The 26717-nt window shown below is 36.0% G+C and overlaps 1 protein-coding gene across 1 annotated transcript; it reads right to left on the minus strand.

Annotated features, from left to right (window-relative positions):
* TSEN15 (tRNA splicing endonuclease subunit 15) lies at window positions 1-25090 on the minus strand. The gene is made up of 5 exons (XM_012736102.3): window positions 24912-25090; window positions 22335-22416; window positions 21894-22029; window positions 1971-2112; window positions 1-1432 (listed from the first exon to the last, which is right to left on the minus strand). Exons 1-5 carry the CDS (start codon window positions 25035-25037, stop codon window positions 1412-1414), a joined length of 507 nt encoding a protein of 168 aa, XP_012591556.1. The 5' UTR covers window positions 25038-25090; the 3' UTR covers window positions 1-1411.
* Window positions 25091-26717: the final 1627 nt, after the last annotated feature.

Here is a 26717-nt window from a genome sequence, read left to right on the forward strand (position 1 = left end):
GACATTTTAAGATGTTTTTATTATGAAAGTAATACAAACAAAAACTATAATATTGAGGAAAGACAAAATCATCCATTTACTGCCCTGCCATCCCACTACAACCACAGTTAGTAGTTTACTTTGATTTACTTTGTCATCTTTTTAATACACGCATGGTGTGTTATTTGCAGCCATGATTACACCCATTCATATACTTTTGTATTTTGTAATTTTTATGTAATATAACATTTTCTCATGTATTTAATATTATTCATTACTAATTTTTCAGGAATACATATTGTGCCATTAATATATATCTGTTTATTGACCATGTTCTAGACCAGGGGATGGCAAATTATGGCCCCACATTTGTAAATAAAGTTTTATTGGAACACAGCCAGGGCTATTTGTTTATATATTGTCTACGGCTGCTCTTGTGCTACAAACAGCAGTGTTGACAAGTTACGACAGAGACAATAAGGCCTGCAAAGCCTAAAATATTTACTTCCTCACCCTTTATAGAAAAAGTTTGCTGAGCCCTGCCTTAAACTTTTATGTGGTTTATAATTTGAGCTATTAGAAGTAATGCCATTTGAAACATCTTTATACATAAAATTTTTACACTTTGGACACCTTAATTGGGAGATATTAACAAAAGTGGAATAACTACTGAGTCTAATTAATAAAGACATTTTTAAGGCTGATAGTATCCTATACTATCTTTCTTATAATATTCTAGCTATAATAAAGGTGGTGATGATAAGAATGGAAAGGAATACTTAATACCCTTATAGATAGCACTTCTCTGGTCCCTATTATTCTAGACACATAAGTTTACACTCTGAATGAACATATTTTTAGTTTTGATTTAAAGTCAACCAAAGAGGGAAGTAACAGTAATTGTAACAGGAAGACCAAATGAAAGAAACATTTTACTTTATATTGGGGATGAAAAAGCAGGTGGAGACAAACTCTCCAGGTGTCAAGCTGTGTAAGAAATGCCATCCCAAGCCAGCCATAGTGGCCAAAAGGCACTGGGAGAGATGAGTCAGAGAAGAGGTGGCCGTCTCCAAAACGGGCTGGCAGTGGCAGCAATGAGCAAAGAGGCACCACGAGTGTGGGATGACAGAAGCAGCAGATGGCTTCCACCGCTCTGCACACGTCCTAGGCATAAACCTGTATGCAACTGCAATTAAACTGTCTCTAGAAAGGAAAGTTCTAAGAGCAACTACCCTTTATTTTTTAAGGAAAAGAATTCTTCTATCTGGGGAAGTTTTATTCTTCAGAAAGAAAATCTTACGGAAGTGGAGAGTCAACCTTGACTAGTCAACCTAAGTCAACCCTGACTATCTCTGAAATAAAAGATGAAGCGGGCTGATGGGTCTCAAATCCAATCTTGCGTGAATAAAATGTGTATCAGGAAGTATAGATGTCATCTTCTAAGGGAAATATTCTGCAACATATAAAAAAAGAAAAGATCAGGATGGACCTTTTCTGCAATAAATAACGGAATTTAAAAACAAAATTATAGAGATATTTAATGTAATTATCCCAATTATGCCAACAATGTATGTAAAGAAATTATATATAACACATTTATTTTATTAAAATGTTCCTGTCAAAATGTCAACCAATTTAACATTTCCTAAAGAAGTGTTCTTTTAGTTAAAACTATTATTAGCCCTTACATTCCACCTCAGTTACTCACTAAATAATTAAATGCATGATGATTTCATGAAAAACTCTGGGAAACTATGAAATTCTCCATAGAGTAAGGAAATCAAATAATTTTTGCAAAAGTAACTGGGAACATGTTACTTTGAAAAAAATATAGCCAGTTTTCTGAGGCATACAACTCAAACCATTTTTTTCTTGAACTTGTCATGTGGCAAAGGAAGCGGCAGTTCTATGAATAGCTTGATTCACACTTAAAATCATGTCATAATTTGCCTCTTTTTTCACTGGTTACTGTCAGTTACCTCAAAACCAACCTGAGGGTCTGGCAGCATAAATCCATCAGTAAGTTTATAGTAGACTATTGTAGAATCAGATTCCACTATGGCCAAAGTGAAAGACATTGGCAAATCTGGATCATCTTGCAATTTTCGTGATGCCTTCAAGATCTCCCTTATCCTGAAAATCAAGTCACAATACATTTAGGATTCACAGTCACTCAATGATAAGATCAAATATTGTAAAATCTTGAGAAAGAGGCAGGCAATTATATTTCTCCATAATGCTGACTAATGAATGTCTGAAGCTCAAATATAAACATTTAAAGCTATCTTCTTACATAGAAAATCCTGGAAATAAGAGCTATCTATTGACATTCAATCTTTCTCAAAAACATTCGCCCATCTCTCCAGATCCTCATACCTGAATCAGGCTGTATTTAGAAAAATATAAAATGGTATACCAATAGCACTTCCTGCATCTAAATTGGCTAAGGACCCTGGTTGTTAATTTTCCAATTTTCTAACACGGTATCTTATAGTAGAACAATTTGGTATTCAAGTTTGTTATTTTAAAAAATAGACTATCATAAACATTTTCCTTATGTTTTTATATGAGGTTAATAATTGCTACCTTTAAATGGCTATATAATATTCCACTGACCATATTTACCAAATCATTTCCACATTATCCCACAGTTCTTCAAGTTTTTTTTTTTGGGGGGGGGGGTCAAGAGAGAGTGATGCCAATAAAGATAAGTTGCAATGATTATCTTTCTGTATGCAGCTGTTTCACTTTAAATATTTCTGTTAAGTTCTTCCAGTATCAGAAGTCTTAGCTCTGAGCAGAGATATTTTTATGGTTCTCAATATGTATTCTGATACAATAAAAGCTAACAGAAAAATATATAAAGAAATAAAAACTTTCTTTTAAAAAAAATTTTGGTAATGTTAGGATTTTGATTTGTTTGCTGTGGAAAATAATCTATCAAATCTAATATCTCAGTCTTCAAAGCACTATTAGCTTTTGCTTATCATCACTAAAAATCCTATTACCTAGTCAATAAAGCCTGTGTTCAATAACTCAGTAAAATGTAACCTCCTGAGGAGCTTTCTTAAAAAGTTAAATAACAAATGATTAGTTGTTTTTTTCATTAAGCCAATCAATGCTCCAGAAATTGAAGAGATTTACTAGTATATTAACTAAAGAGTAATTTTTTTTCCTTAAGCTCTACTTCTCAACTCAAAGCAAAAACTCTTATGGTCACGCTTTACCCATCCTATTAGCTATTGAATCTATAAAGAATCTAAAAAGTCTCTGCTTTGAAATAGTCTTACAATAATTATAATGCTTTTTATCTGCAGTAGAGACTAGAGATATTAAGAGTGATTTAAATCAACAACAAACTTCTGGAAAAGCTGAAACTAAATTTTCATTGTTAAAATATCACTTAGTCATTGCACAGTATGTTATAGAGTGGTAACTGGTTTGTTTAAACAGCAGTCATAAAAGGCTGCTTACCTACTACCTATCATTTAAGTTTCCACATGAATATAATGATTTGAGAAGAGAATGAGTTTCTATGTTTGTTTCCTCATATTCAAAGCAATTCTAAAATGACTTTGAAAGAGTTAAGTCAACAACATGGTAATAGTTTTCAAGCATAACTGTCAAGCAATGTTTACTGGGTAAATAAAATATGGCTACCTGGAAAAACCTTAATTCCTTTTCAAGAGTCAGCAAAGCATGATTTTCTCTCTTAAGTCTTCCCTATCACCTTTCCCCAACCTCTAGGCAAAGTTATGTATCTTACCCCACAATGGTACCTTGTGCAAACCTACATCATTCCAATCACTATGTTATAGTTACATGTCTATGTGTCTTTTCTCCACTGGATTATAAAACCATTTTCAGGGTGAAAACTTAAAAAGAATTTATTAATGCCCAATATTTAGTAGAGTACTTGGGCAAAATGACTGAGACTTTCTTAATAATGGCGTCCATATGGCTATAACTAACCCTTTTAGGTGTATAAACTCTAAAATATGTTTCTGACAAATATTTTTCTGAAATTTATTACACAACTCCATTGTACTAAGCAAAAGTTCAACTTGTCTTGACAGCTCAAGATCACCATTTTTGGTATTTATTATTATAGATACAGTGGCAGATTATATGGCACTTTGGACTAAAGTAGACCCTAGAACTTAATTTCTTAAAAGTATCTGCTACTTGCCTGCCTTTTATTCAACTGTTTTATCATTTATCTCATACCAGGTAAACTATAGTCACCTGTTCTTTTATGGTCCAAGAGTCAAGAATGGTCTTTACATCTTTAAATGGTATATTTGTAATGGTCATAGAAGTACCCACATATAGCCTCAATTTTTCCACTTGGTCCACAAAGCCTAAAATATTTATTATTTGGCCCTTTAAGAAAAGGTTTGCTGACTCCCACTCTACTATACCATGAAAAGGGGTTAAGAATAAGAATTGTAAGATATGATCATCAGGGCAGTGTACTTTTTTTCCCCTCAAAGTTGTTGATTCAAAAATCAATGCAGGAGATATATATCATGTCTTTTTTTCCCTCTGATGCTCCTTCACCATCTTCTTTTGGTATTAAATCGACATTTTCTAGTGCACCATTTTAATTTCTTTCTTATTTTTTTACCATAGTTTTTGCATTTCTTAGTGATGGCAATAGAAATTACTGTTTCATCTCAATTTATGACAATTTTTTTTTGAGACTGAATCTCACTCTGTCTCCTGGGCTAGAGTGCAGTGGCATCATCATAGCGTTCTGCAACCTCCAACTCCTAGGCTAAAGCGATCTTCCTGCTTCATGCCCAGTTAATGTTTTCTATTTTTAGTAGAAAAGGGGGTCTCACTCTTGCTCAGGCTGGTCTCGCAAGGTCTCAAACTCCTCAAGCAATCCTCCCACCTTGGCCTCCCAGAGTGCTAGGATTATAGTCATGAGCCACCACACCCAGCCAGTTAATCACAATTTATCTCAGATTAATACTAACTTGATTCCACTAAAACACAGAAACTGCTCCAATATAGCTTTAGTCATTTCTCTCTCCTTTGTGCTATTACTGTTGTATATGTTTATAGATTATAAACCCAATAATAGTGTTTTATTTATTACTTTATACAATTTCATGTCTTTTTAAAAAATTAAGGGGAGAACGGAGAAAAATATATTAGAGTCTTTTATATTAACATATTTAATATTTCTGGTATGCTTCATTTCTTCACATTAATCTCTGCTGTCATTTCCTTATCCAGTACAGTGCCATTCCTTCCTCCATCCTTTGTGTTAATAATGTCATATGCGTTACTTCTTAATATGCTATAAGCCTGGTCAGTTGATTTTTGAAAGTTACAAAAGTAATTCAATGGAGAAAGCCTTTTAAACAAAGGGTGCTTTAAAATGAAGAGAGTATACCTCTATGTCTACACATAGGATTACTGTAGGACTCAATGAAGTGGCACATACGAAAGGGTTTTGTAACCTTTGAAGTAGTCACTGAATACAAGTATTATTACATAGTACTTATTCCAGCTTTACCACCTTGCAAATTGGGACAAAATGTTTGTATTCACCTCTGCCTCCATGGTTACTGCTAAAAACAAATACTAACCCAAACATACAAAGGTACATTGTGCCATTAGTAGAAACATAGGAAATATTCATTTTCTGAACTAGATAGCTTGAATCCCAGAAATCGACTTAGTCCTTAAAAAATAATTTCCACCTATGTTAAACTGCATTACAATTAGCTAGATTCCTATTCATAAGAACGGTTTACTTTGGAGAGAGATATTCAAATAAAGCAACCATAGATATTAATCAGAAACTTCATTAGTCAGCACTGATGGGAAATGATGCCCTGATAAAAGATAGCAAACTCCAATTACTTCATCAATGCACATCTTTCAGTGTAACTAAACATTTTCCTTCTTCAAAAGTGGCAAACCACTATCTAAACTATGAATCATAGAAAAAAATCAATTTTTATAGGCTGTCCATCTTGAATCAATCTTTTTCTACAAAGATGGAAAAGAAGAAACTGATCATAGATCAACTAAAATTTTAATTTTTCTTTATCTTTTGTCAGTTTGATCACAGTTACTTCCCTGTATATGTATATGTGTATATATATATATATATATATATATATATAAAACACAGTATGTAATGCTCATAAAGCTACTGCAATGCCACAAGCTAGAGACAAATTTCTCTAAATGTATATATTTTGTTAATTCACTCATAAATTGATGGGCATTTGGGTTGATTCCACATGAGCCATGAAGAATGATGATTTAATGCCTTTTGCAACAATATGGCCTGGATCTGAAGACCATCATCCTAAGTGAAGTACATAAAGAATGGAAAAACAAACACCACATGTACTCACTATTATATCTGAACTAACCAATTAGCACACATGTGCATACAGGAAAGTATGGCTGTCAAGTAGGGAGAGTGGGGAGGAGGGGATGGGCAAAAACCTACCTAACAGGTACAATGGGCACTATCTGGATGACGGGCACATTTATAACCTTAACTCAAGCATTACAAAAGTGATCCTTGTAACCAAAAACATTTGTACCACCATAATACTGTGAAATTTTTTTTTTTTTTTTTTTGAGACAGAGTCTCGCTTTGTTGTCCAGGCTAGAGTGAGTGCCGTGGCGTCCTAGCTCACAGCAACCTCAAACTCCTGGGCTCAAGCGATCCTTCTGCCTCAGCCTCCCGAGTAGCTGGGACTACAGGCATGCGCCACCATGCCCAGCTAATTTTTTATATACATATCAATTGGCCAATTAATTTCTTTCTATTTATAGTAGAGACGGGGTCTCGCTCTTGCTCAGGCTGGTTTTGAACTCCTGACCTTGAGCAATCCGCCCGCCTCGGCCTCCCAGAGAGCTAGGATTACAGGCGTGAGCCACCGCGCCCGGCCAATACTGTGAAATTTTAAAAAAATTTCTCTAAACATCCTGTACTAGAAGACTGATGAGAATGGGACACAGATGAGAAGGAAACCTATTAAGACAATGTTTATACATTTTCAGTTTCTTGAAGTACACTGTTTATTTTTATTTTTTTATTTATTACTTTTTTTTAAATAACAGCATATATATATATATGTATATATATATATATATATTTTAGCGTATTATGGGGGTACAAGTGTTAAGGTTACATATATTGCCCATGCTCCCATCCCCCCTCGAGTAAGAGCTTCAAGCGTGTCCATCTCCCAAACATTGCACATCTTACTCGTTGTGGTTGTATATACCCATCCCTTTAAATAAAAGGTGTGTTAGTATGTGTGTACGTGTGTGTGTGTGTGTGTGTGTGTGTGTGTGTGTGTGTGTGTGTGTGTGTGTTTTCTCCTAAGGTAAACTGTATGAGAATTCTAACCCCTATACTGAAATTTAGGATAGAAATTTCCATCTTACTCATTGCTCTTTTTTCATTCTCCATTTATATTTGTTTCCAGAGTTCTTTACTATAAACAGCAAAACATTTTCATACTTACCCAAAACACCCATGCAGGAAACCCTAATGTTTGAAAATTAACTCAGAGTTGTAAAGGGGGCTTTGTTTTCAGAGTCAAAATGAAATGGAAGATCCCATCTCTGAGCTCTTGTTTATCCTATTCGGTGGTGGGGGTAGAGGGAACTACCAATGAATCTTCTCAATCATAACAGAATAAAAAATAGTTTATCTGCCTCATTACTCAAAGTACACTCAGGAAATCTTACAAAGTTTCTTGTTCAGGATCTCTGCTGGTCTATTTTTAACAATTTGTTTAAAATAAAGCCATCATCTTTCCCCATTTGAGACCTTCCTTTATAGGATACTGCATAAACTCCTAAAAATGTTCACTTTGTCTTTAAGTCAAAGATTGTGCTTTTTCAATCTATTAATAATAATAACAGCAACAAAAGGTTCTGAAGATCTATTTAAAAATTCACACACGATTGTAAGCATGCCACAAATAGTAAAGCCTCACCAGAATACTATAATCTCACTTAATTTCTAACAAGCTTACAGCTTGAAATCTTAGAAAATACAGAACAATGTTTCCTAATATGTATCATTTTTAATAGTTCAGTTCTTTGGAAAAATATTGTTGAGATGTTTCATTACATAAATCTAAAATAATAAAGTAGATAATAAAATTTTTTATAGTTCATATTTGACAGAAACCTACATATGAAAAACATAACCTATGTATTAATAATAAGAGTTTCAAGTTTTCAACTCAGTTATATCTCAAGGGGAAAATCCCACTGAAGGAAAGATATATCAGCAATGATCATAGCTATTGATCAACAGTAAGAAAATCTGATGTTCAGAACAGGTTTTTTTCTCATCACTATTCATAGAAAAGTTCTGCATACTGATAAAAGAGTGATTCCAAAGCTTAACAGAGTTAATTTGAAAACAAGCCTGAAGCAAATACACAATTAACATTACTTGGATAATGCCCTTAGACCAACCTATTTAAATGCTTTCCATAAATCTTAGCATTGATTTTTCTGTAATGACCCTAAAACAGGGAATAAGTAATCCTGGAGATTTACACAGAGGACAAGAAGTTAAAGACAACATTACTTTTAAATCCAAATGTTGTTAAAAAAAGAATGCACCATGGGTTAAAATTAGTATTAATTTTAATCTAGAGAAAGTATCTCCTCTGTCCTCTTCAATGTGGCCAAACTAGTACATGCTGTAGGCTTATCAATAAAAGGCATTAACTCCTTGATCTGCCTCATTATGATATAATGGAATGACACATCATAATGCAACTCTGAAACACAATGAAAAATTAACTTGGTGCCAGAATCACCAAAGAAGCCTTATTCGTGCACAGGCTCAATCCAAAAACAAGTTTCAGAGATAACAGACTACCTCCTTAGGATTCACGCCAATTCCTCCCTACTGAAAAAAATCAAGGCAGCTAAAATCCCAAGAGGGTTTACTGAACAATCAAGCTTTTCAAGTGTGGCTTTTCACCCCAATGGGAAGTTATTCTGCTAAAATAAACTGCAAGCTTTTTTTTTTTGCAAGAGAAAAAATCCTGTGTCAGTTAAAAGAAACTGCTAGAATTGGGGGTTTCGCCAGCAAGAAATTTCCAATACAGGTAGAGTGAGGACACATATTCTAATATGCAGGAAAGCCAAATGAAAGAAGTCATTTTCTCAGTCATTAGATTTTAGGACTCAGATAAAACAGTGGTCATTAAATGAATTTGCAATAAGACTATGCTTTTGGAGAGTGGAAATACTTTTCAATTATAGGGAAATAATAAAAGAATATATTTCAAGAAAACATTTAGCATTAGAGCATTAGATCTTATAACTAAGAATATCTTTAGAAATGTTATAAAGAAAGAATTCAGTTCTAGTAATCCTTTACCCCAGCATTAATATAAGTCCTTTACCCAAGACACGAGGGATGAAAGGGTGGAAAGAATATAGATAAAAGAAAAAAGATTTTAAGTAAAAAGGAAGGAAGATATTCACAGCATTGGCAGATGGCCTCTTCAGACTTGTGATTGTTCTCTGTCCTCAGATGCACATTATCGTTACAGTATAAGTGTGGGAAATGGTGATAAATTCTGCAAGTGGATGGATTTTTCAGACTTTCTAATTTTTGGGGAATTCTTGGAAGGCTGCTTGTAGTATATTCTTAAATTCTTTAAGGTATTATTTAGTAAGTCTCTGCTACAGGAACACAGTAGCCTAGGAGAGTTCATTCAGTCATTCAACGAATACTTATTTAGCAACATGTGCCAAGTATCAAGCTAGACTAGGGATGAAAACAATGAACAAAACAAAGTTCCTAGGCCGGGCGTGGTGGCTCACGCCTGTAATCCTAGCACTTTGGGAGGCCGAGGCGGGCGGATTGCTCAAGGTCAGGAGTTCGAAACCAGCCTGAGCGAGACCCCGTCTCTACCAAAAATAGAAATAAATTAATTGACCAACTAAAAATATATATTCAAAAAATTAGCCGGGCATGGTGGCGCATTGCCTGTGGTCCCAGCTACTCGGGAGGCTGAGGCTGAGGCAGTAGGATCGCTGAGCCCCGGAGATTGAGGTTGCTGTGAGCCAGGCTGACGCCACGGCACTCACTCTAGCCTGGGCAACAAAGTGAGACTCTGTCTCAAAAAAAAAAACAAAGTTCCTGTTTTCATGGAATAGTGGAGAAAGGAGAGTAAATAATCAAAGCCAAATATACAGTATGTTGGATAGCATTAATGTGGCAAGTGTTATAAAGGACGACCACTTAGTAGGTCAGGAGGTAAGATGATAGTAACTGAAACCAGAATGGTAACAGTTATGTCACTGTGGTAACAGTGGAGGTGGTAAGAAATGGACAGATTCTGGATGTATCTTTAAGGGAGAACTGACAGGATTTGTTGATTAATTTGGAGATATGAGAAATGGGAAGAATAAAAGCTAAGAGATTACAGCAAGGTTACCGGATATAAGGATACAGGACATAGCAGTTCACTGTATTCCTATATACCAGTAATGAACAATTAGAATTTGAAATTGAAAACAAAACACCATTTATATTAGCATCAAAAAATGAAATAGATAAAAATATAACAAAAATATTAAAATATAACAAAATATTTATAGGATCTATATGAGGAAAACTATAAAATTCTGATGAAAGAGTTCATAGGAGACTTAAATAGAGAGAGAGTCCATGTTCCTGGATAGGAAGGCTCAATATTGTTAAGATGCCTATTTTTCCCAGTGTGATCTAGTTTAAGTGCAATCCCAATCAAAATCCCAGCAAGTTGTTTTGTAAATACTGACAAACTAATTCTAAAGTTTATATGGAAAGGCAAAAGATACAGAATAGCCAACAAAATACTGAAGAACAACAAACTGATGAGGACTGGCATAATCTGACTTCGAGACCTATTATAAAGCTGTATCAATTAAGATCATGTGGTGCTGGTGAAGGAATACACTAACAGGCCAACAGAATAGAACAAAGAGCCCAGAACTGACCAACATAAATACAGTCAACTGATCTCTGACAAAGCAGCACAAGCAATTCAATGGAGAGAGAACAATCTTTTCAACAAATGGTGCTATAACTGGATTTCCACATGCAAAAAAACGAATCCTGACACTGACCTTATTCTTTTCATTAAAATTAACTCGAAATGGATTATAGAACTAATAGGAGGAAAAACTAGGTGACCTTGGGTTTGGTGATGAGTTTTTTGATACAACACCAAAAGCCCAATCCATAAAAAAAAAAAAAATTAGGTCAGGCTCTATTAAAATTAAAAATTTTTGTTCTGCAAATGACAGTGTTAAGAGAATGAAAAGACAACTCATGGGGAGAACATCTGCGAAACATGTATCTGATTTGCAGCAGTCCCCAATCTTTTTGGCACCAGAGACTGTTTTCATGGAAGACAATTTTTCCATGACGAGTGAGGGGGAAATGGTTCAGGATGATTTCAGCACATCACATTTATTGTGCACTTTATTTCTATTATTATTACATTGTACTATATAATGAAATAATTATACAAACTTCTTTGCTAATGATAATGTCACGTATCCACCTCAGATCATCAGACGTTAGATTCTCATCAAGAGCGTGCAACCTAGATCCTGCAGCTCACAGTATGGTTCGCACGCCTATGAGACTGTAATGCCGCCGCTGACTGGACAGGAGGCGGAGCTCAGGCTGTGATGCAGCCCATGGAGAGAAGCTACAAATACAGAGGAAGCTTTGCTCATGCCCACCACTCACCTCCTGCTGTGTGGTCCAGTCCCTAACAGGCCCACAGACCAGTACCGGTCTGCAACCCAGGGGTTAGGGATGGCAGTGATAAAGGACTTGTATCCAAAATATACAAAAAAAACTCTTAAAAACTTAACAAAAAGAAAAAACCCCAATTTAAAAATGGACAAAATGTTTGAATGGACACCTCACCAAAGAAGATACACAGATGGCAAGTAAACATACAAAAAGATGCACAACACCATATATCATTAGGAAATTGCAAAACTAGAAGAAGAATGAGATACTACTGTATATGTATTAGACTAGCTAAAACCCCAAAACTGACAATACCATGCTGGCAAGGATGCATATTCAGAAAGAAGCCAATCTGAAGACTACATACTGTATGATTCCAACTAAGTAATTCTGGAAAAGAAAAAAACTATAGAGAAAGTAAAAAGTTCAGTGGTTGCCAGGGGCAGGGGTTTGGGGTGGGCAGACAGATGAAGAAGCACAGGGGACTTTTAAGGCACTAAAAACTATTCTGTATATGATGTTGGATACATGACATTATGCATGTGTCAGAATCCATAGAACTGTATGATAGAAAGAATGAACACTAGTGTAAACTATGGATTTCAGTTGATGATATCAATATTGGCTCATTAATTATAACAAAAGTATCATACTGATGCAAGATTTTAATAATAGGGAAACATTGTGCTAGACTGGGGATTACATGGGAAATCTCTGTACTATCTGCACGATTTTTCTATAAATTTAAAAATGGTCTAAAAATAAAATCTACATATATTAAAAAATACTTCAAGGTTTTTGGCCTGAGCTTCAGAATGAACAGAGTTGCCGTGTACTGACATGGGGAAACCTGCAGAAGGAGCAAGTATAGAGGGTAAATCTAAAGTTGTTTTGGGACATGCTAATCTGACATGCCTTTTAGACCTTAGTGGAGATGTCAAGTGGACAATTAAATATAAGAGTCTAAAGTTCATGGTAGAGATTGAGGTGGGGATATAAATTTGGGAGTCGTCAGTACATGGATGGTATTTAAAACTGTGGGACCAGATGAGCCTGCTAGGGAGTGAACACAATGAAGAGAAAAGCTCAGAGAACTGAAGCCCAAGAGCATTTTAACATTTAGAGGCCAAAAAACATGAAAAGGTTCAGCAAAGGAGGCTAAGAAATGGCAAGTGACAGGAGGGTTACTTAACCTCAAATCACCACAGTAGGCTCTTGCACTAATAGCTGATCATCTCCTATATCTTCACAGATTTGTACATTTGAATTGGTATCCATTACAGAAAATAGAAACAAGCATTACAATTCCTAATATTCTGACTCCTCAAATAATTTTCCCACTTTTGTTTCAGGATATACCAGTGTTTCCTAAAGATTCTGTAGTGGCAAAAATCTTGATCTAGCTTTCTCTTTACCTTTGAATTCCTTAATTACTTGAACTCCTTCATCCTTAATAGGTTGCTTCTCCTGAACAATTGGTTCCCAGGAGAAGGATTCCTTTTTTCATATTTTTTTCTCTGCCTCTCATTTCCTTCCCTCCTTCTTCTGTCATTCCCATCTCTCTCACATCACATATATTCTCTCTCCCTTTCTTCTTTGTGCATGCACACACTCCCCCCCCCCCCCAGTCCAGGGCATTCTCACCAGCTGCAGGCAGGTACTCCCTCAGCCATTACTACGTATCCACTCATCATGAACTATCTGCAATCTTCAGCCTCTCTCAGCCCTCAATACCTTGCTTATGTTATTACTTTTGCCAGGGCATCCGTTCCCATCTCTGTTCCATATTTAAAGCCTATGCATATTTCAAAACTCTTGTCTTTCGGGAAGTTTTACCAAACTCTCCCACCTCTTATGCCACCAGCTGAGGATAGGTCTCCTCCCTCTGTGGTCTCCCTCAGGGCCAGAACGTATCTGTCGTTATGTTTATCACACTGGATGTAAATGCCTATCCATCTCAGTTCTTGACTGTGAGCATCTTGTGGGCAAGGTCTGTGATGTTTTGTACTTGTTGAGTGCAGGGAGCCAATAAATAAATGAGCAACTTCGAAAATACTGGAGTAATCTACAGTTTACCTTTTTATCCTATCCCAAAACCAAAATACTGCCTCTAGTATATAATTATATTTATATTCATTTATATTCATTATATTTAAAGAAAAGGTATAACTATATACATTTGTAACATCTTTAGCAAAAGGTATATTATTTTAGTATAAGAACAACAAATAAATTTTTAATTTTCCTTATACATCTCAGTGGTTTAAAATATTGGCTGTTTTTCTTCTCCTCGTAAAAATACTAAAGCAATGGATTTAGAAATAAATAGTTGGTCCATTATATTATCTGGGTTACTGCTGTGATAACACAAATAGCTAATAAAATATTTTTAAAGTAATGTCCCTTAAAAAAAGAAAAAATACTATTGACAGTATTTAAAAGCTATATTGGGAGAAATTAATTCTGGCAAAGAAAAAAGAACTACAGTTCACTGAATTTAGTGTAAGAAGAAAGGAAAGTGTATTCTTTTGAAAACAACACTGTGGGAAATAGGATAGGATATGCATTTATAAGCTAAGCATCACATTAAGCTGAGCATCACAGGCTAAGAATCCTACCTTTGGCTCTGACACTCTTTTCTTATGTGCACTGAATTGTTTTCACTTTCCTTAAGGCATAAATTCCTTTAATTGTACAAGGATCCTGCCAAAAGAGTCTTGATCAAACCAACTTACGAACGTTCTTGTACTTTTAGCTTTATGGTAGCCGAACTAGCAGAGGAGCAATTTGGTATACAGAAAGTTTATGTCTTTTTCTAAATTTCTAAAGTAATATTTAGATTGGAAGATGTCAAGAAAGAGAACATTTGAAACACTTTTCTCTCAGATAAAATGGCTGAGTATATTAAATTTAGAAAAGTTACCAATCATTAAAAAAAAAAAAAAAAAGGAAACACCACGACTTTGTGGGACTGAGGGGATAAAAAGATCCCTGGAGAGGCTCCCTCCTCACATCCTCTGTCCTTCTCTGACACTGAGAGGAGAGAATCATTTATAATGTAGTCAAGTTTGAAAGGATGAATGATTCGCTGGTATTACTGAGGAAGGAACTATGATCCTTTGTAGCAAATAAGATTAATAGATCATTTTAAAAAACACTATCTTAACTGTCTCTGGATTTTATAATTGTATAAAACACTTCACCTAGTTTTAAAAAAAAAAAACTTACATACCACAGATAAGCTTAAAATATGCCAACTATGATTTTCTGTCTCTCATACCTTGCTGAAGAAACTAAATTGACACTGAAGTTGAGATACAAAATCATAGGTTCTATCAATGAAAAAAAAAAACACCCACTGGTAAAGAATAGAAAACCACCTTTTCCCTCATAAGTTGGGTCCTTGTATGAGAAACTTATAATACTATTATCCTAACTTTGGTGTAAGATACTTCTCCCATTTAAGGCACTTGAAATATACCAATGGCAAGGAGGTCCAAAGAGAAGCTAATCAAGCTATCTGAACATAAATTTGACTTCATTTGCAATCTTAGCACTGAAAAAAAATAGGTCCCCAGCTTTAGTTGGGATTCCTCTTGTTGTCTCACCTTTAAATCCATCAGATCTCTTTGATCTCTGTGAATCTACTAATACGATTTTATACCACAGCTGTGTCTGAGGAAACTGTACTCACACTTCTACAGTCATTTACCAAACTTGCTCTGTGGATTCCTTAGATTCATGCTAGCAAAGAAACAGTCTGGAGTACTCTCCACGTGGACACCATCCAAATATATAACTTAATGTGATACTTTATAATGTAAACTAAAGATTATTTTACATTAGCTTTAGAAAGTATTTTTAGATGAGAGAAAAAGTAGATGTGTCCTTTCCTAGATTAATACTAGCAATTAATCACTGCATACTCCATGAGCATAATTTTCCTACCAGATAATCAGAAATGGGCACTTTACCAATTTTATTCTCCCACTGGAGATCAAAAATTAGCATTAAATCAATATTTTCAGAAGGACTAGTATACACGAGACCTTCTGCAACTTGAAAAATATGACAGTGTTATGACAATGATCATATATTAAGTATAACTGCGTTACAGAAAACACTAGTAACAAACTGTACTTGCTCAAAGTAATGCATTTACTCACAGTCATTCAGATATACACCCTACAATGTAATCTGTCTGCATTCTTACCAGAAACTATATAAACAAAATTATCAGGTCTAAAGCCTGGGAAAATAAGAGGAAAATGGATAGAAAACTGTTCAGGCATTCTTAAAATGCACAAAGATATAACATTAAACTTTGCCTAGAACTGTTACCTTTTAAGGAGTCAGCAAATACATATACACTATAAAATAAACAATAGAAAGATTAAGCCATACAAAAATAATATATGTGTCACTCTGCCCCTCGACAGTCAAGGAGTGAAACTGCTATTTTTAATTTTAACTCATACAGTGGGATAGTTTGTCATCGCTAGGGAAATGTTATATAATTAAGTTATAGTTAACTATGTAAATGACTAAATAAACAACAGATTCTGAAACTTGGGAACTTCAATAAAGGTGACCAATATCAGGCCTTATATGCTACATGCTCTTGTAAGTGATATGAAATTGTACCTCCAGCAAATTGTCAATTCAATTCCTCTGACTCCCAGGCTTTGTGTGCTACCCAGCTTTCCTATTAGCGAAAATGTTATTTAAATTTTTGAAGAAATACAAAGCGTTTTTAAAAAATACTTAGCAGTAGCTAAGCAGCATAGTCTAGGGTGGTGATTTACAGCTGGTGTGCTCAGGTTGGTTGTGCAGTGTGACAAATAATTTATTTCTAACAATAAAGTACTAAAGTTGGCAGGGTTTTCATATAAAATTAACATTCCTGATAGTATATTATCAACCTCATCCACTCACATTCCAACATGCCTTCTTGAGTGAGAGTCAAAAGGGGAAGCTAGTATTAAGAGGTCCTGAGAATAATATATTGTAACTGCAGAACCAGGCCAACCTGGTTTAACTTTGTATAATAAAATGGTTACTTGTTTTTCAGTTGCCATGAACCCCCAGGTTGCAGGTCACTTAACCTGCCCATGCCCAGGTTAACCTGCACATGAATCAAGTGTGCTCAATTCCCTGGAGCCAGCTGGAACTAAAAAGTCAATCATAGGCGGAACAAAAGTGCTCGGATTGAGGAACAGGGACTGAATTAATAAGCAAGCCTCAGCATCACCTCATGGCATGCTACAATCAGATCATGCCTCGTTACCCTCTGCCTATAAAACCTACCCCAGGCCCCACCTCACAGAGACAAATTTGAGTATTGCCTCTTGTCTCCTTGCAATAAAACTGTCTCCTATGCATGCTGAGCACCGAGCCCATTGCTTGCTTAGTAACAATTCAGGCCAAAGCCTATATTATTATAAAGGTAAGAACAGTGGTTATTTTAGTGGGAAAGGAAAGAGCTACGATTGAGATAGGGCATGTGGAAATGGTTGTGGGATGTCTGGAAAAGTTCCATTTCTTGGCTTGGTTATAGTTACAAGGGTTCAAGATGTTTGCTTATGATAACTCACTAATCTATACATTTGTATTGTGTTGTTTTCTGTATCTGGTTTCATTTCATAATAAAAGATTTTAAAAACACTACTAAAGTAGGAGGAACTCTAATAGCAATGAGACTAACTATGAGACCTTAGTGCAACTCACTTAATCCTTTATTATTTTTTAGAAAAAGTAGGGATACAAATAAAAACTTATCTTAAACCTCCTGTACCACTTGGGATTTTAGTGCTAATGAAAGTATACTTGTGAAAGTACTTTGAAATCCTCTAACATTCTCTACAGATGCAAAGTACTCTTATAACCACACAGATCATTGATAGTGTCACCTCCCTGCTCAAAGCCCTTCAATGACATCATCCACTTGGCAGTAATTTTTAAAGTGTTCTTTGTGGAAACGTAGGATGCGGTGGACATGCTTCAGGGACAGGGAATCGTGTACAGTTGTGCAGATCATGCTGTGCACAGGGTGTGTGGCACAACTAGGTCTGAAATCTGGCCTCCACTGTTTGCCAACCCTTGAATCCTAGTGAAGAGGCTTTTATCTTTGTTATGCCCAGAGGGGGCACCTTTTCCTAATTTGTTCAAAGGCACTCTGTGCTAACTGTAGCCCTGTCTCAAAGGTTCCCCATGAATTAAGTATCTTCTTCTTCACAAACAATAAAGACATAATCTGTCTGTCTGAAAGTCTTCTTCAAAGTTAAGACAAACCACAGACAAACATATTTTATATCTGTATTTCCTTGACTGACAAATAGATTTGGGCATATGAGCTCCTCTTCTGTGAACTGCCTATTCATATTCTTTGTCCATGTTTCCCATCAGGTTGTTTTTCTCTTGAGTCAGAGAAGCTATTTATATATTCTGAATTAATCTTTGTCAGTTTTACACATGGCATATTTCTTCTAGTCTGTGAACACTTATATATTGCCAGTGGGAATGTAAGCTGATAATCCTTTTGCAACAATTTAGCAGTTTTTGCTTTACTTTAAAAGTAAACATGAAGTTTACCTTTGTCTCTACTGGTTATCTTTAATTAAGCAATAAATTCACCAGTAAAGGCAAATACTAGTTTAACCAGTAAAGATAAAGGTGCAAATGCCGTATTTCCCAGCCATTCCTCCTCTAGGTGCCTTCCTTAGGGAAACCCTCATACATAAGTACAAGGAGATACTTACAAGGCTGTTCATTGGAGTCCCATTTGTAATGGTAAAAAAGTAAAAACAGTGATGGCCTTTATAATCTAAATAACTTTTCCCATATCATTACCCATCCTTCCCCTCTCTTCTCCTGAGTTTTATTCATTTATTTTTTCATTTACTGCCTTAAGGAATATTACCAAACACCTGCCCAGACTGGATACCATGGTAGGCAGGCAGCCAAATTTAACTATTTGTCGTTGCCCCACTAAACTACAGTTTCAGAAGACTCTTCCTATCCTTCCCTCTGGATCTTGGCACAAACTTATACATGTCCCTATTAAAGTACTTGTTAGTATTCCATTATCCTGTTATTCAATTACTTAGCAATAAAATAAGTGAAGGCAGTCCCAAATCACACATTTAATTAAATATCTGAACAAAGGACAACTTTGTTTTTACTAGATCCCACCCAATAATTACCAAAAAAAAAACAAAACTATTTTCCAAGTGAACATTCAGTGCTAGAATATCACTTTCATGAGTATGTCATGTTCAACTTGGTATCCTCAGCACTTAGATTATTGCCTGATACATAAGAGTCACTCGAAAAACACTTGTTAAGACCAAAAAGCCCAGGCAATATTATCTAAGAAATAATATTTAAAAGTGAACACACAATGACTTACTTGTATAGCTGCTTTATTATTGAATAAATAAAAACTGTTTGCCCTCTTAAATAAAAATTGTATTTTATTTCATGGTGAGTTACCCAACCAAATACTTTTAGGACATTTCTCAATGAATATCTTCTCTATACAAGGCCACCAAAGACTCAAAGTCAATAATTTTCTTCTCTGAGTTACTAATGTAGGAAAATTCCTACATTAACCACAGAAGTCTGAAATTGCAGCACCACTGTTAGATATATAACATTTGTATTATAAAGTATACTGGAAGTAAAAATAGATAAAAGTATGCCTACTCTCTAAAAATATTGCTGCTGTGAAAGGCTGAAGAATGAAATGACACACAATCTCCATTTGTTAAAAAGTTATTTGCATAAAGTTGAGAATATTTTATGCCCTAAAAGGCATAACAAATCTAGAGTGTAAGGGCCTCACTTGTGCTATTTTCTATATTATTATTCTACTGCATAATATAATTATGAATATTTATATAAAATAAGACATAAAGATTTAAGTACTCTGAGTCATTATATGCAAGATCATAAAAATGGCTTACCAAAGAAAACAAGCTAAAGCTATTAAAGCTAGAAAAGCATAATTACCAGTTGGAAAATATTAGAAATTAAAAATAGGCACAAATTTGTACTTCTAGACTTATGAAATGATTTTGGTTTCATTTTGGTTTCATTCACAGACTTTTGGTTTCATTTCATTAATTTTATTTTTTAGGATTAAATTCAGGTTAATTCCAAATAGTAGTTCCTTGTCCAAACAAATAATATAACAATAATATTAGCTAGGACAATATTTGTTATAGTAATTTAAAGACATAAAGAATGAGTTTTGAAGAACAAATTAAGTCTTTCAGATGTAGGAAGGCTTGTCAATCATGCTTGTAAAAACCAGAAAATACTAGTGATCAAATCTGATGTCAACTCTATCAACTATTTGTGATTCTCAAACACAGAAATAAATTCACAGTAAGGAGCTTCTCTCAGAAAGGAACTGCCTGCCACAGCCTCTAAAGAACAAAAGCAAGGAGGGAGGACTCTTAACCAGATACCAGTACTTCTTATGAAGCAAGAGATAAAGAAGATGTGGTACTGACACAAAGATAGATAAACTAATTAATGGAATACAATAGAGAATCCAAACACAAATCACTGCATGTATAGAACTTTGGAAAAATGACAGAAGTGATGTCAGATAATGAGGAAAGGAGGGTCTATTCAGTAAAAGGAGATTGAAAAAGTGATTATCCATATAAAAACAGGATTCCCTAACTTCTGCTCACACTATTAAAAGCAAACAAACAAAAAAAATAACCGTTTTTAGAACTCTTTGTGAAAATATAGGTGAATATTTTTTAGACCTTTAGATAGGAAATAGTTCTTAAGCTACACAAAAAGATGTTGATTATAAAAGATGAATAATAAATATGATTATATTTAAATTAAGAAATGTTACACATTAAAAGATACTTTAAAGATAGTGAAAGGCAGACTTAAAAACTGGGAAGCAACAAAGCATTATTGTCAAGAATACATAAAGAACTCATATGAGTCAATGAGAAAAATACACACAATTCAACAGGCAAAGGATAAGAATAGGCATTTCTTAAGAGAGAAACTAATAAATATATAAAGAAATGTTCAATATTATTAGGGATCAGAGAAATGCTAATTTAGACCACAATAAGATTAATCCATTCAATTAGCAAAAATTCAAAAAGTCCAACAATACTAAATGCTGGATACAATGATAATACAGCTCCAAAAGATCATATTTACATTGCTGATGGAAAGTAAACTAAGGTAACCATGTTGGAAATAGTTTAAAATTATCTCCTAAAGTTGAACATTAGCAACACTCTACCATCAGGAGAATAGAACTAAAAACAATGGTACAATCACACAATGGAATATTATACAGCAGTCAAAAATGCATAATGGGTGAATTTTAGCAATGTAATATTAAGTGTATAAGATGAGCCTCAAAAGATTACATACTTTTTATAAAGTTAAAAACATCTAAAAAACATGTTCCCAATGAATATGGAATTCAGGATGACTGTTATCTCAGGTCAGTGGGAGCAGAGAAAGGAAGGGACCCATAGGATTAGATGTCAGTTATTGTTATGAAACTAGTTTTATTTCAGTATGGGTGTTGGGTCAGGAGATACTTATTACATTATTAAAAATAACTAATTAAGTACATAAGTAAAAGCCAGGCATGAACTAATACAAGAGTATGTCATGAAACAAAGATATTTAAGCCAATTCTGTGCGCCTAAGATTTTTTTTTATAAAAAAAAGTCCTACAAGCTGCAGAAAGCTTTCTTTGATTTCAACTTGTATATTAATCATGCTCTTTACCAACTCCTGTAACAAACATGATTCACATTACATGGTGCATCTTATAATATCTGTTGTTTCAAATGTAATGGTCTTGCTTCCTTACCAATAATATAAACATTTCCTATTTCCTTAAGGTTAATATTTCTATCAGATATATTTTCTTTGAAAAGGTACTGACCATAGCGTAAGTGCTAAATAAATACTTGTCAAACACCCATATTTAAATTATTCCTCAAATTATCAAAGTAAAGCTATAATCCCTGTATCCTAAATGCCTTTAAAAATGTTATATTAATATCCTTAATTTAAAGATTCTTTGTGCAATACTCAAGAAAAAAACTAATCTGTTACACAAAGACCAAAATCACCTGCTCACCTGTTATGGCTGAGGGAAGCAGTGATGGGGGTAGGCACCACAGTCTGTAACCCTTCCCCTTCTATCTCAGTACCCACAAGGCAGATGAGCTGGAGTTCTGGTAATCCCACACAGTTCACTTCATGCCAACTTTTACCTGGAAGAACATCATTGAATCGACAACGTTTATTGAAAACAAAAGATAAAAACCCCAAACTTCCACCTAATACTCAGCTAAGCAAACATTACTCATAACATTATCTACTCTCTTCATTTTTCTAGTATTTTCTGCTACCCAGTCATTCCTAATGTAAATAATGAAGAAATTACAAAATTTAATTGACAAAATTAATAGTAAATGCATAAATGATTATTACAATGTCAGCAATGCTATATCCCAACCCAGCACCCCATATCCCAACCATAGCCCCAGTAACAAAACAATATAAACAAACAACTTACTCTCCATGAGGTCCAGGTAAACCAAGAATGCTATATAAACTTGGGTGGCATCTCCTATATCTAATTCCATCATTTCTAAATACTGAAAATCAAAATGTAATTGTCAAATAGAGAAGGAAGAATCTCTTAATATTTTATTTTGATCAGCAAGTATTCATTAAATATACATATATAAAATACATGAAACTCTCTTCTAGGTATGGCCAAAGTTAAAAGAAAATATAAGATCTAATCTCTGTCTCTAAATAACCTGCAATTGTTAAACACATGCATACTTAAAATTGTTAGGCAAATAACAATATATGAAAGTGATTAAAAGTCATGTGAGTGGAATAAAAAAACATGACACAGCAGGTCAGAGGAGCTCTATTCAGGGAGACTGGTTGGTGAATGCTTTATGGCAGAGGTGGATTTGAATAAACAGGGAAGTAGAGTAATAGTATGGGTAATCACATAAAGGTGGGACTAAGACACACATATTCAAAGACCTATAAAGAAGTCTATTTGCCATGAGTAGACAAATTTGTTAATAAGATTTTCACTGGGACATGTTAATGCGGAACCTCTATTTCCCTGGCCTCTTATTTACATGTGGAGAGAGTGTCTACAGTACTACTCCCAGTCTCTTTCCCCAATCTTTCTCACTCAAGAATACGGGGTTATTTGTTGGAACTAAAGAAAGGACTAGGCAAGCTCCTGCTTCTTTCAGATGTGCTGGTCAGCATCAGGGGAACATTTTTCAGGCCTACCCCTGTAGGGGAAGCCTGAGGCTGTCCTACTCTGTCAGTAACTAGGTGGATAAGCAGGGCTAATGCAGAGGTGAGGTATGAGCAGACCCACATGGGGGCAGATCTCAAGTCACATTCTCCTGTGGGCTTCACTGTAAGTGCACAGGTGCAGGAGAACAGGAGTGTTACTATTAATAGCTATTCACCTCAAACCTCAAATGTGTTTGAAAATAACAATGAAAATGTAATTTCAAGCCAGGCTGCAAGGTCTTGGTGGCCAAGCTAAAAATTTTAAAGTTTGAATTTTATCCATAAGGAAACACTGAAGATTTCCAAGCAGGAGAATAATAAAAGTACGGTTTGAGGATGGATAGTCTGATACCATTTTACTGAATGAACCTAAGTAATTTTCAAATTGAATCACAAAAAGTGATAACTGGAAAAACAAACACCCACTATTATTTCTTTTCTCCTTCTTCTTCTTTTTTTAAATCAGTTCACTCCTTCAAGAAGAAAACTCAAAAGGGAACATTTGATGGTCAGATTCTATATAGCCATTAGCTTCAGAAAGGATAAAATCTGCAAGTATGTAAACTGCCTGAATAGCAACACCAAGTCTAGATTAGATTTTTAAAATGTGTTACTTGTTAAATAATTATATAGTGCTTTCTATATATGTTTCATGTCAAATGCCTTACAAATATTAATTGATTTAATCCTGCAATAACCTTATAGGTAAGTATGTACTATTAATATCACCATTTTTCAGATAGAGAAACTGAGGCATAATGAGATCAAGCAACCTGCCCCAAATCATGAAGTGATTTGGGTGAGTGACAGAACCAGGATTCAAATTCAGGGAGTCTGACTTTGAGTTCATGCTCTTAACCACTGTGTCCCTTCTCCATCTATTGTTTTTCTTTTTATGGCACTAAATAACATTTTTATGCCATTATTTCTTTTTCTTACCTTTTGGGAAGGACAAAGGGGACAGGGCAGAAGGATAAAATCAAGCAAGAGAAGATCCAAAAGGGTTAACTCTTTTTAGACTTATACCTTCAAAATTTTCCTTTTCTTGACCATTTTTAGATGATTATCTATGAATTATTGCTCTCAAGCAGTAGAGCGAAATTCTAGTGAAGTAATAGACCAGTCCCTGAGATTCCTGAAAAACCCACATCTTCATTCACTGCTTGGGCCATTACTGGCACAAAGCAGCGATTTCCCAAGCAGAAACAGGCTAAGGGACTATCTTTATCTCTAGTGCTGCTAATATAGAAAAATACCCTCACAATGTGAGAAGCTTTGCTTTGGGCAAGAACCTATTCAAATTTTCCAAGAAATCTGAAAAATCAAGGATCTGTGCCTGTACAAAAATCAAGCCACACTCTCTGGGTCCAAAGCTATGTGTAAACCTTAACTGTGCCTAAACCTTTATCGTTATGGACGCCTCGATGTTGTCTATGGCCCACAAACTGCCGTGCATTAACCGTGAAGATTAAGTAAGTTCATCCCCGAAACGAGCTCTATCTAGAGAGCAAAACTCAACTATCAGTGGAAGGCTTACTAGGGATCTCCGATTCGAGGGAGGCGGGATTTAACGTCTTGCCCTCAGTTTAAGAATGGCTTTGGTGGGGAGCTGGGGAAGGTGTCAGAGCGATAGTTCGACTCGTTTAAACAAGCAACAATGATACTTTCTTCTTCGGCCCGCAGAAGTGCACACAGGTCCCCGCGCTGAGGGTGGCGCGCGTCCTTAGCTGTCCCGCAGGCAGAAACGGGGAGCGCAGCCCCGGAGTTCCGCCTCGGGTAGGGGTCGCGACCGGGCGCTGCTCCCCTCGCGCCTCCTGACCTTAGGGTGGGAGCCCATCCAGGCGTCCTCAGGGGCCCAAGTGTGAACGCCGCTGCTACCGCGAACGCCACCCGGGCCCAGGCCGCTGCAGCCAGGGGTCGGCTCGGAGTCGCTGCCTCCCTCCATGCTGGCCGGTGCGGCGCGCCCGTGGTGCACCAGGACTCGCGCCCGGCCAGAAACTAGGGAGCGCGCGCTGGGTTCCGCTTCCTGGCCGCCCGCAGGGGCTCAGGAATTGGGAAGAAAGTTGGATCTTCTCTTCCCTCTAACAAGGGTAGCTAGAATCTGCGCAAATGCTCTCTAGTTTCGCGCTGCACTATTCAAATCTGGGCAGAGTCTAGCGTGAAAAATGTTCTAGAGTAGCCTGAGCAGCCCGGGAGCTCTTAACCCTCCTTAAGTCAGTGCTGCTCGTAGCTCATTTGAGAAAGTGGGGAACACCTAAGTCTTCGTTGCCTTCAGCACTGGGGCCTGGCACACGAAAAGCCTCATTTAGTGCCCTGTCACAGAAGTCTAAAGTAGAACCACATTTTTTAGAGTGGACCCAACTTTAAAGATTAGAGGAAATACGAGTTGATTCAGAGAGGTAGAAAACAGACCAGAAAAGCATATGACCTGGAAGCCAAGGACGAGGAGTTTCAGAAGGGCAGAGCAGGACATTTTAAACATTTTAAAATTTACTATGAGTGAAATGGAGAGCCATAGAAGCTACTGTTATGTTTTATTTAATAAGATCATTCTGATTAATGTGTTGACAATAGATGGTGTTCTAGGTGTTAGATATATAGGTGTTAGATTCGCAGGGCCGCGAGACAGAGAGACAGAGTCACGGAGGCTGTAATTATCAAAAGGAGTTTTATTGTTTAGCTTGAGCTAGGATCCGATCCCCCAGAGTGCCAGCGCAGTGGCCTCTTCTTTGGGCAGGGACCTCCCCTTGTGTGCTAGTGAGCCTTTCATACTTAAGCTGTATACATGTTGATCATGCATCTGCCCCCACAGTGATTCTTACTTCATCCTGCCCCTGATAGGCTCCAACCTGTTCCAGGTCCTAGCTGAGAGACTCCAGTTTCCACGTTCTTTGTCTTTCTCTTCTGCATCCCATAATGTACTCATAATGCCTTGTGGTTAGCAAGCAAGCAGTAAACAGAAACTGGAAGGTGTCCCTTGTCCTAATAGCCCAGTGTCTTACAATGGAAAGGGGGGACTGGTACAAGTAGGGACTGGTTAAGAGGCTATTGCATTAACCAGAACAAGAAATGACTCTTAAAATTCAAAGTACCAGGCAGGACAGAACTCGTACTTCCAAATGTGGTAGACTAAGACCCTACTGGACTATACCCCAGCAGAAAACAACTATAAAATTTGGACGTAATACAAAAAGCAACTACCTGAATATACTGGAATATGAACAGCAGACTGGTAGGAAGGGCAAGCTTGCTTGGAGAAGTGCAGATGAGGAACTCTACAATTCATTTCCCCTCCCTTTGGTATTTAGCTTGGGTCTAAGTGCAGTCCCAGAAGCAGGCTTTGCAGCAGCAGGGGTGAATATAAAAAACCTATCAATTTTTCTTATCTGAGGAGCTAGAAAAGTGAAACCGGAAAACTTTGAATGCTGAAGAGATTAGGAAATCCCAAGGAAGGAATCAAAGAGTGGATCCCCAAACTCTGTCAATACACATCTCTGACAGATCCTGAACCACCTAAAATAGAATCATAGCCCCTCAATGACGGTCCCCCGAAGAAAGAGAGTTTGCAGTTCAAATCCCACCAAGAAAAGCACCTACTAATATTAATAGAAAGGAAATAACTCTC

This window comes from Microcebus murinus, chromosome 23 (assembly GCF_040939455.1).
Source record: "Microcebus murinus isolate Inina chromosome 23, M.murinus_Inina_mat1.0, whole genome shotgun sequence".
In the NCBI taxonomy this organism is placed as follows: Eukaryota; Metazoa; Chordata; class Mammalia; order Primates; family Cheirogaleidae; genus Microcebus; species Microcebus murinus.